Consider the following 19,230-nt stretch of genomic DNA (forward strand, 5'->3'; position numbering starts at 1 on the left):
AGGTGTGGATTACAAAATGCACCACTGGAGAGAATATCCACACTATGAAATCACAGTCTTGACATATTTAAGTATTGTGGTCATTTGTAGCAAATAGTTTGATTATATAAAATATACTAGGTTTCTGAGGCTCCAGTTTAACACGTTTGTTAATAATACGTCTCATAATTATCTATTATTAAAACCAGCCAACTACAATTTGTATGAGAGCCTCATTTTTTATTAGTAGCTATATAATTACTAAATAAGAAAGTTGATGAAAAATTAATGTTTGAACAATATAATCAAAATTGACAATTCCTGGAAGATAAAATCTTCATCATAAGGTCATGTAAGTCTGGATCTTTTTTTTTAACAATGTTGTACATACCTTCCTCGAACTAAAATGATCAATTATGTAAAAAAAAAAAGGACAAATCTATCAGCTTAATGAATATGAGCAAAACTAAGGATGTCTTTGTCTTGCAGTGAATACAGTATGACTTGTGTGTGATAGATTACAAGACAATTAAAAGTTCTTGCTTTTAATTAAATAGCCAAGCATTATTAAATCGATATTAATTAAATTCAATATACATGGCTCTTAATAGACATTAAAGAAGTAACAACATGAATTTCTGTTTACAAGGCTCCACCTTCACAAAAATAGCAGGTGAAAGAATTTTCTCAAATGAATGAGGCCTCAGGGCACAAAGCTTTCCTTGCTCCTCCTTTGATTTCTTTAAATATCACACACCTGTGATAATAATAAAAAAGCCTCTATTTTGTTTGAATCTGTTATCTACCACTTTATATAGCTTATCCCTTAAAAGTTTTATGTTTAGACAGAAATAGCAGCTTTTAAAAAGTTAAATTAAAACCAAAGCTGTTTTAACCAGTAAAACTAATAGTAACAACCAAGTATGGAATTTCTGTACCAACATGAATCTTTTCTGGAATTAATGATATCAAGCTGGTCACTTTTCGATAGATATCTACATATCTATAAGAGATATACAGAATATCTCTTCTAAAATCTTCTCCCCCTTCTCCTCTATGTTCTAGGAAGCTCATTATTGAGAAAACCTCATCATCCTGCAAGATATCATCAGTGGTGGTACTCTACCTCACCATCATCCTCTGTCCCTCTGTATGAAAAGTGGAGCCATGAACCCCAAAACTTCCATTTATGGAGAGAGCTCAGTTTAGACATTGCCTCATTTCTCATCTGGCTGCATTACTCTGACTTTTCCACCATGCCCTGCCCCCACCCCCGCCATTGGTTACCTTCCTATCCCCCTGCCCTTTTCAGCTTCTATCTGTACATAGTCTTCCTCCAGAAGAGTGAAACTTCCTTGAGGGCAGGGCTTGCCTTTTTTTCATCCACGATTCTTAACATAGTGCATGGCACATAGTGAATCGATGTGTACTGACTATTGACTATGTTGTCATTTTTCTTCAGTGAGTCTATGATCTCAGAAGAGCAAGGTATTCCCTCCGTTAGTGTAGATGGCAGTCCCTAAGTTGTCTAAAAAACTTGGAAAAGTATATTTTTTATTGTTCAACTACAGCCAGCCTGATAATGCTTATCAGATGCTTTGACAAAGTATCTGCCTATAATAAGAGGTAGCAATGATGCTGTAAGTTACCATGGAAGAAGAGACCATTTAAGTGGTAGAGGAATCATGATATCTTATAGTGGTGGCTCAAAAAATAAGCAAATCTAGAAAGGATTTCTAAGTGTTCAGACAAAAATGGAAAATAACTCAGAATTTCAGGCAAACTGGGGAATCTGCTTACCTTATGGCAAAAGGACTGAGAAGTTGGTTGGAGTGACCTGAATTTTTTAGGATTTACAAAAATAACATTTTATATATGTGTATGTATACATATATATATATATATATATATATAAAATGTGTGTACGTATACGCACATATGCATATGTGCATATACACATATATATGTGTGTATGTGTACACACACACACACACACACACACACACACACACCAGGACTGTGATGCATCTTTGTAATTCTAGATCGTACCACATTCTAACTTTTACATGTGTTTAATTTGCAGTTTGAATCTGGAAGACTTGAGTTCAAATTCCCCTTTTGGCATTTACTAGCCATGTGATCCTGGGCAGATAGATCACATAACCTCTACATGACTCAGATAAGTCCCTAAGATTTAATAACTCAATAATAGATGGGCTGTACTCTGCATCTGCCTTGGGGAAGGGAATTCCCCACACTAATGAAGTTCATCTTTCATATATTTCTGTATATGTAATATAAGTTAAATTATGACATAACCACAAGGGAAAACAAAAACCAACAACCTTGTGCAAATACCAACTGTTGAAGACTAGGTGGAGATACTATTATGGAATAACAACTTAAATAAGTACCTCAATATGGTAGCAATTTACTCTAGATAATGGCTTCTAAGCCTGAGGTTATGAACTTGTATTTTAAAAAAATATTTTGCTTAATTTATTTTGATATAATTATTTCCCTTGTTACCTATGTATTTTATGCATTATTCTGAGAAGGGATCCATAGATTCACCAGGCCACTAAAGGGGTGCGTGACACAAAAAAGATCAAGAACCTCTGCTCTAGACTGATATCAAGAGAATGTTTGTGTTTCATGTTAGTAGAAAGGGTGTCAACATATATGGTGAAGGAAATGCTAGTTTTTGAGTTATAATGTCCAGAAAACGGGCAAAATATGATCATTTTCAAAAAAGTAAAACAAAACACACTTCAAAAAAGTACCTCTTCATATATCTAAAATGTTTTACATGTCTGAGGCTCCTATATTAAAATTTTTTCATCTTTATTCTCAAACCAAAACTATTATGTGTAAAATTCTGTTGGGTTGAGGAGGCTAGGGGATATATCTAGCTCACCCTCCTCATTTTTGCCCATGGAGCAAATGAAAATAAGGAAAAAAAATATTTTTACTTTTGTTTAAATTATGTCCTAAATGTATTGCAGTAAAGCTATTAATCATACATAGATACAGCACTTACAACAATGAATTCAAATACTTGCTAATGTTAAAAAAAATACTTTTTTTCCTTTTTTATCTCTCTCCCCCTTTCTTACCAAGGTTTTGAGGAATTTGATCAAATCTCCATGAGAACAGGAAGGTGGTTTGAGTGAACTGGAACTGTAGTTATTTAACCATTCAAGACAATCACTTGTAGTCTGTAGTGGAACATCAGAGCCACACCTTTTGTTAACTTCTGACTGGATATCTTTAAGACACTGTTGCAGGCTGAAAAGAAAACAGGCCCCCAGAATTTATTATTTTCCCCCCAAAATGTGTGCAATATAGAAATACAATTTAAAACTATAAACTATTAATACAATAGCCATAATAATTTTTATTTATAATTTGAATTTGACCCAAACTATATTTGAATTTTCCTTAAAAGATCTAATGGTAATGAATACAAAAAAGAAATTATAATGCATCCAATATACAGCTGGTTTTACACTTTCAGATTCTGGGAAAAAGGATCATGATCATGTGGGAGAAAGAGAAAGACTTGAGCTGAAGAAAAGGAGAAGGAACTGTGAAGATAATTTGAAAGCTTTTGAAGTAGGAGGAAGGGCAGAGATTCAACTGGGAAGGGGAAACCTGAAAGAACCAGAAGATAATTTGGAGGAGGACTGCATTTGATGGAAGTGCCAGAGGACCCAGGGAAGGGCCAGCAGGAGGGGAGGGAAGAAGAAGAAAAGTAGAAGAACTCAAGGAGACAAAGGTAGCTATAAATTAAGGTAGTTAAGACAAATGGTAAAGAGGGTAAAAACTGAGAAAGAGAGGTAAAGTAGAATTAAAGGTGATTGCCAAGTTACTAATAAGTTAAAGTGAGCAAGAAGAATTTAAGATGATTTGAATACTGTTTGTAATGTTTTCATTCCTGACATAGAAAATTTATACTTAAAGTACAAGTTGGTGAACTTTCAAATAAAAAGATAAAAGGAATGCTATCTGTTGACCTGATAATAATAAAGAGGTCTGCTATCTTTTCGGAGAACATATCTAAGATATAACAAAACCTCCCAAAACAAAATCAAGTCAAAACATATGGCCATAGCTCACTCATGTGACACCGTGAGAAGAAACCTAGAAGGCATTGTTGAATATTACCAACACTTCGCCAAGAAACTGAAGAGCCTAGGAGAACATATGATATTTTCATTACCACTTTCCAATGAAGACAAGGAATTCAGAAAAGAATCGCAAATCTGAGAAATGAATAAGTAGTTAAGAAAACAGTGTCTAAAAGCTGGGATTTGGATCAAGAAAGTATACTAGACCAGGTCCTGATCAGGAAACACAAGAAAAAAAAAATCATGAGTCATTTTTCCAGCCTAGATCAGCATATGGAAACAGTGAGAGTCATGTGGAGATACTGAGATGGGGATCTAGCTACAAATAGCAGCATTCCTGTGTAGGAAAAGAAGAGGTTCCAGACCACAAGAGAGGGTCCTCACCTTCTGTAGGATATAAAAACAGCTGCCACTTGGTAACTACCACTCATCACTCAGGTGAAGATCACAGATCCAGTAGGGATTGAAGAGGAGACCTTCAGCTGTAAGTGGCAATCCATGGCAAGGCTATGTACTGTGCAATAAGTAAGTTCAGAAGCAAGCAATAGCTGTGTCTTGGACCCAAGGAGTGGAGTTTCAGTTCTAGCTCCCAACTCAGTATGAAGCCTGGAGGCAAACAATCAGGGTAGTTTCCAAACCAAAAGGAAATCTGCAATGTTATCGATCTGAAGCTACAGAGCTTTCCAGCTATAAGAAAGTGACTGAGTCCCATGGCAGTCCTCTAGAACTCCAAGAGCAAGCTTACAGGTGGGTTGTTCAGACCCGACTCCAGGTCATGAACTTGCATAGTTCAGACCATAAAGGCACTAAATAGACTTTGCCCTAAATCACACCACTTTGGGAGCACTGAAAGCTTGAAGGTCTCACTTTGGGAGCACTGAAAGCTTGAAGGTCTCCAGGCTGAGCTGTACTTATGGCCCTGGAATAAGATAATACTCAATATCCCAAGAAAGCAGAAGAAGGACCCAAGAGGACATGACTTCCCTCCTTCAGGGTCTGGGCCTATATAAAAGTCTGAAATCAGTTAGTAGGCTGGAAAATTGATGAAACAAAAAAGAATTCTATGAGAAAGAGCTCTTAGGGTGACAGGAAAGTTCAAAAACACAATTTTAGATGAGAATGATTCTAAAACATCTTTAAGCAAAGCCTCAAAGATAAACATAGCTTGGGTACATGTTCAACTAGAATTCCTGGAAGAGATAAAGAAAGATTTTTTAAAGTTTTAAAATGATTTTAAAAATCAAATGAGATGACTAGAAGGGGAAAATGGGGAAAAAACAAGGGCTTTGGAAGTATGGGTTGGCAAGAGAAATAACACCATGAAATATGAGGTACAAACCCTTACCCAGGAAACAAACTTCCAGAACACTAAAATGGATCAAATAGAAGATAATGACTCCATGACAAAACAAGAAGTACTTAAACAAAACCAGTTTTTTTTAAAAAAAAATCAAAGACAATATAAGGCATCTCCTAGTAAAAAACAAATGACCTGGATGGAAGACAGATAATTTAAGAATCACTGGACTACCTGAAATCCATGACCAAAAAAAAAAAAGAAAAGAAAGAAAAAGAGCCTAGGCATCATATTTCAAGAAATTATCAAAGAATAATGACCAGATCCCTAGGAACCAGGGGGTAAAGGGAAAATAGAAAAAAATCCACTGAGCATCTCATCAAAGAAACTCCAAAATTAAAACTATCAGAAACATAATAGCTAAAATCTAGTCGAAGGAAACATATTGTAAACAGCAAGAAAGATTTCAAATACTGATGGGCCAGTCAGAATCATACAGAATTTAGAGCAAGCATCACTCTAAAGGAGTGGCAAGCTTAAAATATAATATTCCAGAAGGCAGAAGATAGAGGTTTAGAACCAAAAATAACTTACTCAGAAAAATTTAGTATAATCCTAAAGGGAAAAAATGGGGTCTTTACTGAAATAGAAAACTATCATGTATTTATAGTGAAGAGAAGGGAAATAAGTAGAAACTTTGAAATACAAACATAAGAATCAAAGAGAAGCATAAAAACATAAATCTGAGTGATCAATCATTAGGAACAAAACAAGTATAAACTGTTTACATTCTAATAGGAGAAGATGATACATGTTTCCTCAGAACTGTATTATCATCAGGGGTCACAGAGGGAATCTAATAAAATAGATGGCCAGTAAGTGGTTTTGTAATGTCTTGAGGATATTGACAGAATAACAGAAGGTGAGGGATACACTGGGATGGGGAAGATAGAAGAAGGGTCAAGAAAGTTATCTCATAAACTGGTTGAATAACCAGAAGACTGTACAAACAAGAAGGAAGACAAGGACAAGGGTGGATGACATGTGAACCTCACTCTCATCTGAACTGGTTAAAGGAGGAAAAAATAAATACACATAGAGAGATACATTTCACTCAATAGGGAAACCAGAGGAAAACAGGGAGAGGGAAAAATGGAAAATAAGATGGAGGCTAGATTAAGGAAGGGAACAGTCCTAAACAAACAAAAAATAATAATTCTAAGGAACATGGATCTCAAAAGGGGATTTAAAAGAAAAGAAAAATTGAAAAGAAACTGTGATTGAACCTGCAGATTCAGAAGATAATAGGATTTTAGTACATGAAGGTATTTTAGTGATCTAGTCCAGGAGTTCTTAACCTGGGCTTGTGAAATATACATAACTATATATATATATATTTGATAACTATTTCAATAGAATTTTAATCAAATCCTATGTATTTTATTTTCTACATTTAAAAACATTATTCTGAAAAGGGGTTCATGGGCTGTACCAGAATGTCAAAGGGGTCCATGACATACAAAAAAACAGTTCCTCATCTAGTTTAACTCTTCATTTTACAGAATAAGTAAAATGAGGTCCAGAAAAGGTTAAATCACTCACCCCAGGACACACAGGTGACAGCACAAGGATTTGGACAAATGTCCTTCTGATTCCAAATCTAGTCCTCTTTCCACAATCGCAGGTAAATTAGATGATTTCTAGCATCCCTTTCAACTCTAAGATTCTATTGCCCTATGACATTTAATGTTACTTATATATAAAGATTTTAATTTTCTTTTTTTAGATTAAAATTTTTTAGTCAGCAAAAATCTGTCTTCCTTCTATCTCCCCCTTTTGAGATATTTTGCTATTTTTATGAAGAGATTTTAAAATACAGAACTATATAGAAGTTCAGTTATATATATAAGGAGGTGATGATAGTTCTGATGGACTCAGCACTAACTGGACCACATCTGTAGAGAGCAGGACAAACAGGATAGTGAAGGGCCCTGAATCCATGCCACATGAGAAACATTTGAAGGATTAGGAATGTGAAAAACCTGAGGAGGATGTTTCCAAGTATTTGAATTATATTAAGTATATTGTATTATATCTCCAGTAGAAAGTGATTTAGATTATTCAGCTTGACCTCTGAAGATGGACCTAGGAGCCAAGGATGGAAATTACAAATAGGCAGATTTAGACTTAATTTAAGAAACTACTTTCCAACAATAAAAGCTATCCCAAAGAGGAATGATCTGACTCACGAGGCAGTGGATTTCTCTTCATTGGAATTCTTTAAGCAAAATGAAAGATTTTTCAGATATGCTATAGAAGGGATTCTTTTTCAGATATAGGTTGGACAACATAACCACCAAGGTCCTTTCCAGTACTAAATTCCTATGATTCTGTGACCTATATTCAGTAAGCATTTAGTAAATCCCTGTTCTGTGCAATGATCTGTGCTAGGTACAGGGTCACAGTGCATAAGAAGTTTACATTCTACTAGGGAAAACCCTCTGTACACAGTTAAGTTAATGTAAATTATATATAAAAGGAATAGGAAATATTTTTGTGCCACGGAAAGTAGATTATTTAAATTGCATGGAGACTCTAAGAAGTAAATAAATCTTTTTGAAAAATAAATGTGTAAAACTAAAGTCATGGAGTGAAATTTCTTCCATTTTGCTCTTCTTTCTTTTAAATCTTAGTTTGGTGTGGAGCTATGATTTTATTGTCACAAGGAACTCAACGTATGAGGGCTTCCTATACTGAGGGAGCTTGGCAACTGACCTTTAACTTACAGCTTTGGAGCATTACCTGGTGCACTGATAGTTCAAGTAACCTGCTCATGGTCCCACATCTAGTATGTCAAAGGCAAGACCTGAACTCTGGTTTCCCTGCTCTGAGACTGTCATTCAATCTATCACACCACATTGCCTTTCATTGTGCTCCTAACAGTATCATGTGAAAAGCTGTGTGTGGTCTCTTAAAATATGCCACACAAAGGCGAAGGAAGAGGCTTCTCAGCTAACTTCTTTGAATGAATGGGTTCAAAATGAAGCACAATGAAACAAATATCTTTTGAATATCAAAGAGCCTTTTCAGAAAAACAAAGGACTTCATGGAAAAACAACCCTTCTTGCACTCACAGGCCCCTCAGTTTCTGATGGGGATGGCATAGCCTTATCCACAAATACCAGTTCTGAGAGTAACAAAAGATCTGCATATATTTTCTTAACTTATGTAAACTGTTCTCTGAGCTGTGAAATATGATATCCCTATGCATCTATTCTTGCTCTTGGGACACTTTATCAAAGGCTTTTATTGCAGCATCCTGAGGTATCTCATTCAGTGGAACCTAATAGATGATACTATTGTGAACAGCAGAGGTTCAATGGTTAGAACACCTAAATCTACTTCAATTAGTAATCAGCTTTTAGGTTAATCTCTGACATCTGAGTCTGGATGCAGGCCAATGACTACAACCTATAAATAAGGTAAAGACTTAAGAGAACAGCATATTTTAGTAATTTGTCCTAACACTAATAAAGGGATTAAGCAGGTGAATTTCACGGGACCTCCCTCATTGGTATAAACTGAGCAAGTTTTGATCTCCTTATCATAATAAAACAAAAACGTCAGAATTTTATCTGGCTGATGAAAAGCTAACAAACACTTTAGATGTCATACTCCAATCTAATACTACTCTCCTTCTGCCCACCCCACCCCCAAATCCCCGCCCTGGAAAGGCCTGACTCTGGCCAGTCCCTTGGTAGATTATGTTTGACATTAGAATGAAATGAGACATTTGTCAAGTAATTTGTAAACCTCCTTTAACAAAAGGACCTTTAGTCAGCCATAACAGAGGAAGGATAGTTAACAAGGATATTCATCAAGGACACCACATTGATTGATCTAAGCACCTTCTGCTGTTAATGATACTACTGGTCTGTGGTCAGACTTCTCAGAGAGAAGTGAGCTGGAGCTCCTCATGACCTTTTGTACTCAGGCTTACCTGGAAGCGACACCAATTTTCCTTCTAAGAAAGAACTAAGTCAACTTAAATAGGGAAGGGCCACCCACCCCCGTCCCCCACACACATAGCTTTTCTTTTGCTATTAGGTAAATATTTATACATTTAAATTTTAATACTTTTAAAGAGACATGAGTCGGCTGATGGCTAATATGATCATGTTTTACATGGCCCACACAGTAACACTGTTGATGGAAGAGGAATCATAGAATCTCAGAGACCATCTAGTCTACCTGGTTCCTGAACTGGAATTTCCACTATGACACACCTAAGACAGGGTGACCTAGCCTTTGCTTCAAGATTTCCAGAGAGGTCTTAAACCACTCTCCAGAGACAGCCAGCCCATTCCACTTTTTTCTAGCTCTTAATTGTTAAACAGTTTTCTAGGTTTTTTTTTTTCTTAGCTCAAGTACAAATCTGCCTCTTTGCAACTTCCATGTAATGCTCCTCTGGGACCAAGCAAACCTCATCCGTTTCTTGTCTTCCTCATGTTGCCGCCCTGCCAAATCATCTCTTCTTCAAGTCAAATATCTTCATATTCTTTCAGCTATTTCTCATTTGGGCTAGTCTATAAGTGTTAAATTTTTAAAAGTGTTCTAACAATTAAATAGCACTTTTGGTATTGAATCCAAATGATACTACAAAAGTGGTACTTGGAAACAACAGTTAGCTTTTTTCTCTAAAATAAGCTAAATATTTCTCTAATTTATACAGTTTTTCCATACAGTATGCTATACTTGCACTATACATAGGAAAATCCCAGGATGTCATCACAAATTCTGAAATATATTCCAAATTAATAAGGAAGGCATGAATATAACTTCATATAGTTGATCATTTCTGAAAATGATACATTTAAAATTATTATTTTAATCAATTAAGACAGGAATTAAGATAGGCAGTTATTTTTTAAATTTATTTTTTGTTTATAGAATAAAACAAGCATTTCCACAGCATAGTATAATAAAAAAGATGATTTCACATGGAACTGAAAATCTAATGTGTACAATTTGCTATTCTTTTTCAATATATAATAAAATTATCGTGTAAATTTTCTCCCCTTTTTCTCACCCTAAGGATGGCTACCATCAGATACAAATAGGTATAGATATATAAAATTATTCTGTACATACTCTTTATCAGTTGGAAACCTGTGGGAAAACCTTTTCTATATTTAACATCTTATTATACAAATAAAGAAGAACTGTGAACAAGTTAGGTGTATTAATAGTTTTTGCATAGCAAAACTGCACAAAATTTTAGGAAAATAAATGTTTTAAAGTTTGGTTTCCAGATTGGGAAAAGTTTATAATTTGAATCACTGTTGTCAATTGTGTGATATCGACCCAAGAAAAAAGCTGATTCATCAATCTATTGCCTGATCTACTGAACACTAATACCTCAAGCAACTATGATTTTGTCAAAGTGGGAACTTCTCCACTGGCGAGAGCTACCCACGTATAACATAGTTTAAGAAATTTTTTAGAAAGTTGGCTGAAGCTCAGAAAAGTTACTTGCTCATGTTCACATAAGTAGTTAAGTGTCTAAACCATTATTTGAACTTTGGTCTTCTTGACTCCAAGTCTAGCACTTTATCATTACATTTTTTTTCTTTTTTTTAAATTTATTTAATATATTTAGTTTTCAGCATTGATGTTCACAAGAGTTTGAATTACAAATTTTCTCCCCATGTCTACCCTCCTGCCCACTCCAAGATAGCATATATTCTGGTTGCCCCGTTCCCCAGTCAGCCCTCCCTTCTGTTACCCCACTCCCCTCAAATCCCCTTTTCCCTTCCTTTTTTGTAGGGCAAGATAAATTTCTACACCCCACTGCCTGTGTATCTTATTTCCCAGTTGCACGCAAAAACTTTTTTTTGTTTGTTTCTGAACATCTATTTTTAAAACTTTGAGTTCCAAATTCTCTCCCTTCTTCCCTCCCCACCTACCCTCCCTAAGAAGGCAAGCAATTCAGCATAGGCCACATGTGTATCATTATGTAAAACCTTTCCACAATACTCATGTTGTGAAAGATTAACTATATTTTGCTCCTTCCTAACCTATCCCCCTTTATTAAATTTTCTCCCTTGACCTTGTCCCTTTTCGAAAGGGTTTGTTTTTGATTACCTCCTCTCCCATCTGCCCTCCCTTCTATCGTCTCCCCTTTTTATCTTCTTCCTCCTTTTTGCCTGTGGGGTAAGATACCCAATTGAGTATGTATGGTATTCCCTCCTCAGGTCAAATCCGATGAGAGCAAGATTCACTCATTCCCCCTCACCTGCCCCCTCTTCCCTTCCTACAGAACTGCTTTTTCTTGCCACTTTTATGAGACATAATTTACCCCATTCTATCTCTCCCTTTCTCCCTCTCTCAGTATATTCCTCTATCATCCCTTAATTTGATTGTTTTTTTATTTTTTTAGATATCATCCCTTCATATTCAACTCACCCTGTGCCCTCTGTCTATATATATATATATATATATATATATATATATATATATGTATATACACACACATACATATATACATGCATACGCACACACATATATATATGTATATACACACACACATATATATGTACATATATGCATATTCCCTTCAGCTACCCTAATACTGAGGTCTCATTAATCATACATATCATCTTTCCAAGTAGGAATGTAAACAAAACAGTTCAACTTTAGTAAGTCCCTTATGATTTCTCTTTCTTGTTTACCTTTTCATGCTTCTCTTGATTCTTGTGTTTGAAAGTCAAATTTTCTGTTTAGCTCTTCTCTTTTCACTAAGAAAGTTTGAAAGTCCTCTATTTTGTTGAAAATCCATATTTTGCCTTGGAGCATGATACTCAGCTTTGCTGGGTCGGTGATTCTTGGTTTTAATCCTAGCTCCATTGACCTCCGGAATATCATATTCCAAGCCCTTCAATCCCTTAAAGTAGAAGCTGCTAGATCCTGTGTTATTCTGATTCTGTTTCCACAATACTCAAATTGTTTCTTTCTGGCTGCTTGCAGTATTTTCTCCTTCATCTGGGAACTCTGGAATTTGGCAACAATATTCCTAGGAGTTTTCTTTTGGGGATCTCTTTGAGGAGGCGATTGGTGGATTCTTTCAATTTCTATTTTACCATGTGGCTCTAGAATATCAGGGCAGTTCTGCTTTATAATTTCTTGAAAGATGTTATCTAGGCTCTTTTTTTGATCATGGCTTTCAGCTAGTCCAATAATTTTTACATTATCTCTCCTGGATCTATTTTCCAGGTCAGTGGTTTTTCCAATGAGATACTTCACATTGTCTTCCACTTTTTCATTCCTTTGGTTCCATTTGATAATATCTTGATTTCTCATCAAGTAACTAGTTTCCACTTGCTCCAATCTAATTTTTAAGGTAGTATTTTCTTCAGTGGTCTTTTGCACCTCCTTTTCCATTTGGCTAATTCTGCCTTTCAAGGCATTCTTCTCCTCATTGGCTTTTTGGAGCTCTTTTGCCATTTGAGTTAGTCTATTTTTAAGGTGGTGTTTTCTTCAATATTTTTTTCAGGATTTTTTGGGTCTCATTAGCAATTCATTGACTTGTTTTTCATGGTTTTCTTGCATCATTCTCATTTCTCATCCCAATTCTTCCTCTACTTCTCTAACTTGATTTTCCAAATCCTTTTTGAGCTCTTCCATGGCCTGAGACCAGTTCATGTTTTTCTTGGAGGCTTTTGAGGTAGGCTCTTTGACTTTGTTGACTTCTTCTGGCTGTATGTTTTGGTCTTCTTTGTCACCAAAGAAAGATTCCAAAGTCTGAGACTGAATCTGAGTGCATTTTGGCTGCCTGGCCATGTTCCCAGCCAACTTACTTGACCCTTGAGTTTTTTGTCAGGGTATGACTGCTTGTAGAGTAGAGAGTACTTTGTTCCAAGCTTGAGGGGATGCACTGTTGTTTTCAGAGCTATTTCTATACAGCCAGCTCTGCCACACCAGCACCCCTCCTTCCCCAGGAACCACCAACCCGGACCTGACAAAAATCTTAAGCAGGCTCTGCACTCCTGCTCTGATCTGCCACTTAATTCCTCCCACCAGGTGAGCCTGGGGCCAGAAGCAACTGCAGCTGTAGTTATGTAGCTGCACCACCTCCACGCCATCCCGGGGCAGTGGCTGAACCACGAACTCCTTCCACTCTGTCCCCGCAGCTTTTCCCACTAACCTTCTCTGTTGTCTTTGGTGTTTGTGAGTTGAGAAGTCTGGTAACTGCCACAGCTCACTGATTCAGGGCTCTAGGGCTTGTTCCGCTCGGCTCCTGGTCTGGTTGGTCCTACTGTCACCCACGCTGAGCTCCACTCCCCTCTGCTCCCAGCTCCGTGCTGGATAGACCTCACCCAGAGACCATCCAGGTTGTCCTGGGCTGGAGCCCAGGTTCTGTAGTTCCAAAATTTGTTCAGAGCCATTTTTTATAGGTTTTTGGAGGGACGTAGTAGGGAGCTCATGCAAGTCCCTGCTTTCCGGCCACCATCTTGGCTCTGCCCCCTATCATTACATTTCTTATATCTGTGGAAATACTGAATTTGTTTTACCATCTTACATAAAATTTAGATATTTCTCTATCAACAAAGTAACTTACTGTCATGAAATGTCTTTAATAATTAAAAGTAAATAAAAGATCTCTCAACCACTGGTATTGACTTATTTTCCATTCAAACGTTAAATTTATGAACTGAACATATATCTTCTGTGAAGTTTATTATGCACTTGTTTATATATTAAAATACATAATTATTTTAAAGTTTGACTTTCTTTTTACCATTATATGTTATTTGCATTGCAACAAATTTGCTTTCAAAGAAAAACTCAATTGAAAGAATTTTTAAGGGAGATATGTTTATACTTTCATCCAAAATGATCCTACTGATTCTTTTTTTTTAAATATAATGACTGAAGTTTACTGGGCAGGGGAGTGGTATAGTCAGACCTCTGCTTTAAAAATAACACCTTGGTAGCTGGATAGGAGCTAGATTGGAGATAGATGGCTGAGGCAGGGAGATCAATTAGAAGGATATGATAATAGTCCAAGCAAGAAGTGATGAGTGTGTGAACTAGGGTGGCAGCCACGTGAATAGAGAAGAAATAGGTGAGAAAGATGTTATGAAGGCAAAATTGATAAGACTTGGCAACTGATTAGATGGGGAGGGAGAAAAGAGAGAATGAAGAGGTAAAGGTGTCTTCTTATAAACCCAGATGATTAGAAATTCTGTGATGCCTTCAACAGAAACAGAGAAACCAGGAAAGGGGCTAGCTTTGGGGAATAAAGAACTAATGTTTTCATTTGTCTCCATCCTTGGGTTAGGAATCACCAATCTTTAGCAGAATTTCCTGCTGTTCTTTAGAAAAAGTAGGAATGACAGAGTAATGTTGTCAACACTTTAAATTCTTAAGGTATATACAAAGGTCAGCTATAGTATGAAGGCTGAAGCATTCCTAAATAAAAATTGGAATAGTAAACTTACCAATAAAGATACCTTAATAAAAGTCCTATTTTTGTTTTTGGCTAAACAATATTGGAAGGAAAAAAAATTTGTGTTGAATTATGACTTTACCTCAATGTCTTGTTCAATATAAAAAGTCATATTCAGCTCAAAGAATGAGGTTTCAAACCTAATCAGTTTTTTTCCTGGCATTAAATTTTTAAGGCCTATAGAGATGGCATTTTCAGAATTCACATTTGGTAGAGCATACTCTTCTCAATGCCAACTGAGAAAAATCTTAAGAGTATATGGTTTTCTATCAATGAGTTCTATTGTACAGCTTTTAATGTCACACACCTCTGACTTGAATATGAGATAGAACTTTAAAATTGAAAATGGTACAGAAGAATAGAAGCCTACAGTAAAAGGCAGGTGAAAGTTCCATGACCTCTGATCTAACTGGTCTGTTCTTATGAATCACTGCTTTGGGGCAGTGAAAGACCTTATGGCTCATAAACTAGATGATATTCAGAAGAGCAAAAGAGTTCATACTTAGAAGACCGGGTTACTGATGGAGGGGGGAAAAGTAAGTATAATGAAGAATACTGTATTTAAGAATGAATTACTAATGTTTTTCTTTTTAAGTATTAATAAAAAAAACCTCACATATCACATAGACATTCATTACCTATTCAATGTATACCACTGGGAAACAAATAGAACTGTTAGAATACAGAAATGCCAAAGGTAATTCAACTACAGCAGTGTAAGTGTAGCATAACTGATTTGTCATGACATACAATTTTCTAAAAGCTATTCTGTTAGAAGGCAATAAATGGGTGAACAAATGATTTACACTCTTCAGAATCATAGTTATTATTCAGTATTTTATTTTTTTAAAAAATATGTACCGTATACTATTATGTTTATTCTCTTGGGTATAATAAACACATAATTGAATTTGATGAAAAATGGGCTTTATTCCAAATGCAGCATATAGTACACACAGTAGCTCCCTTGTTTTATCCCTTGTGAAGATCAATGGTTACTAGAGATGATTTCACTCTATATTAAATTTAATATATGGGCAATAAAAATATTTTTAATTTAAAATTACATCCACATTTCCCTCCATCTTTTTTTGTTTTTTAAACCATGGGTCATTCCTAAGTTTTAACCCAAATAACATTTTACAAAATGAAAAAACAATATTTTAATTATCCTCTCTTTAAATACTATTTTCTTACTCACTAAGGAGAAAAAAAATCAAATGTAGAGTATGCAGTTTAAAAAAAGGATTCTGCAGTGAGAATGTCAGAAGTTTCACTGATTTCTGACATCTGGATGGAACTAAATATGAACCAAGTCCTAGGAATAAAGTTATATTCCTTGCAAAGGGATATTTTTCATTTTTTTTGAAACCTCTACCTCAACCTTCTACCACCAACAACTGAATTTAGATAATGTTTTGTTCAGCTACATAGTTTATAATTTTAAATAAGTTCCCCTTCATTAAACCTTTGCTCTGATCTTGTCATTGTATGTAGGTGACATCCCTCTCTAATGAAGTCTATGCCAATGCAGCAGGAGGCCTGTTAGGTCTTACCAAGATAGAATGGATTGACATTTGGGTAAGGTCCTCAAAACGCACTATGTTTCTGTCTAGTGGTGCCTGGAGAGGTACATCAGAAGGCTGACCATCAAAATGATGACATTTTTGGCTATGGTAACTCACAAAATATGGAAGAGCTAAGATCTTTATTGGAAGAGTGAGTTTCTATCACAATAAAATCATTTATCTTTCAAGTTATCTGAGTAAGTAGCTCTTAGAAAATCAACTGTGTCCTTTTTATGGATTTCTTTTATATGGTCAATATCTACCAATTTTTTATCTCTATTTTTTGGCCATAGTAACAAAGACAATATATAGAGGTATGTACAAAATCTTTGATCTTCTGAAATGCTAGAAGAGAACCCAACTATAATGTAGTTGCCTAATACATATATCATTTGGGGGATTTAGTATCTAAGACTACCATTGTAACATATGAGAAAGAATTGATTATATTCTTAAAAGCCAATATGAAGAAAAACGATGGAAAAATTTTACCCAATATGCACTATTTTGAGATTTTCAGATTCTGTTTAAATTCAGAATAAATTTATCTTGATTCTAAATAAACAAAAAGACTTATGGTATAGAGGTACTCATTCTTTTTGTGTAGAAGGAATTGTTTTTAAAGTCAAAAACTTTCGTGGTCCCATAACATGATAATACTTGTACTATTAGTATTCATTTGTTGAGAAAATGCATTATGACAAGAAGATACTTTGAACTGAGCAATACTTTTAAATGAATTTAGAATTGTATAGAGTCATGCAAACCTTAAAGTGCTATATAAATGTATCCTATTACTCAACATCAATATACAATACGTACAGGAACCACTCCTGTGATGTCACTGGTTTAAAGAACTCCCAGGTGAAGAAAGCCTCAGTATGAATACAGACAGGCATCTTCCCTGCCACATACAGCCTTAGAGAGTGCCCTGGAGCAGGGCTTCTTAAACTTTTTCCACTCATGACCCCTTCAGCACTGTGGACCTACAGTTTAAGAAGTGCTGGCTAGAATACTGAGAGCTCAGGTGATTCTCTCAGCATCACACAAGCTATTGTGTGTCAGAGGAAGGATTTGAATCCAGGTAATCCTGGCTTTGAGGTCAACTATGCCATGCTGTCTCTCCACATCTACAGATAATGAAAAATCATAATACCTATATGTGCACGCGAACCTCAAAGCCAGGAAGACCTGGCTTCAAGTTCCACTTGTGCCACATAATGGCTTTTGTGATCCTGGGAAAGTCAGCTATCAATGCTCTTGGCAATGATCTAAGACTCTAACTTGCGGAGAATGGCTGTCCTGCATCAGTAGACTGAATCTCCTCATCCAGGAGGTCTTTATTAACAGTGAAATCACAGATTTCTAAATGGGCAGTCCACATTGTTCAACCTACATAAGGGATGGTTTCTTATTTATGGACTGCTATATGGATTCTCAGATTCCTTGCAATACAGCAGCTCAAGCAGTTAGAGCTTGTAGATGACAGGTTGGCAACCACTGCTAAATAACATTGTGTAACATAATTTTTCAACGTGGTCTGCATTATTATACACCTAAAATCAGGTGAATTACTGTGTGTAAGACTCACTAACAGGAAATTAATAAAGTAAAAATTAGTTCACAATCATTGGTCCCTTGGGCACCCAAAATGTATATGTTAACAAAGGGATATTTGAAAAGTTATAAGTGATCATATAGAATACTATTTGCATGTCCTTCCTTTATGTCATCACAAATCATACCTTTCAGATTTATGTGACAGGAGTTAAACTATCTCTAGCATCCTTTTGAAAAAAAAGCCCAAGGTAAATGAGAAGCAAATTCAGGACATGAAACCTCATAGAAAGATGACACATCTTTAAAAGATTTATCAGTATGAGTACAGTCTCCATGAACACAGATCATAATTCCTTGGTAGACTATTTCATGAGTTATTATGGACAAAAATTAAATTACAAATCACTATTTAAAATGTTCTATTTTCTGAAAATCAGACATAGCTCAGTGATCTTGTACTATATATTTCTGATAACAAATTTGAAATCTGAAGTTCTGTTTTTATATATTATATAGTTTCTGTGAATTATGGTTCTCCAAATGATAACACTTGATTCGACATGCTAACGAAAATCAAATACTAGATTACTCGGAAATAAATATTACTAACTGCTATTTCAGAGAAAATTTGGTATAGACAGCTATTCAAAAGCAGTGCCTACATCTTCCATCCTTATTAAGAGCACTACTCTAGATAAAGGCAGTCATCTTAAATTCTAAGGCATAGACTTGAAGAAAAGCTAATGTATTAAAATATAATAACTGTTCAAAACAGAAAATGTACACCAAGTAAAGTCACTGTAAAAGAAACATAAAACAACTCAATTTTAAAAATTAACAGCATTTACCTTGCAGCATTTTTCTCAATCTTTTCATCAATGTCACTGAAGATCTGTTCAAATCCCAGGTCTCCAGGAAATGAATTTAACAAACAATCTACGTCAAAAGAATTATAAGAATATTCATCTCCCCAATCCATTTCAAGGAACTGAAATAAATAAAAATATTTTGTTAGTTACAAAGAAATGCAAATAATGCAAGTTATAATAATACTAAATTATAAGAAATATATAAAATACACAAACACAAAACCCAAAGTTAAATGAGACAGTAGAAGAGTTGGGATCATATCAGAATAAGTAAATAGATTTTTAAAAATAGTGTATTAGGGTTAATTTTATTTTCCTC

The 19,230-nt window shown here is 35.4% G+C and overlaps 1 protein-coding gene across 1 annotated transcript in view; it reads right to left on the minus strand.

Moving 5' to 3' along the window:
- Positions 1–19,021, minus strand: part of KIAA0825 (KIAA0825 ortholog) — a 502,236-nt gene extending 483,215 nt beyond the window's left edge. The window contains exons 1-2 of the mRNA XM_036750217.1: positions 18,891–19,021; positions 3,096–3,267 (exon numbers count right to left, since the gene is read on the minus strand). Coding sequence (XP_036606112.1) covers positions 3,096–3,267; positions 18,891–19,021 — 303 coding nt within the window. The remainder of the gene's footprint in view (positions 1–3,095; positions 3,268–18,890) is intronic.
- Positions 19,022–19,230: the final 209 nt, after the last annotated feature.

The sequence above is a fragment of the Trichosurus vulpecula genome, chromosome 1 (genome assembly GCF_011100635.1).
Source record: "Trichosurus vulpecula isolate mTriVul1 chromosome 1, mTriVul1.pri, whole genome shotgun sequence".
Taxonomy (NCBI): domain Eukaryota; kingdom Metazoa; phylum Chordata; class Mammalia; order Diprotodontia; family Phalangeridae; genus Trichosurus; species Trichosurus vulpecula.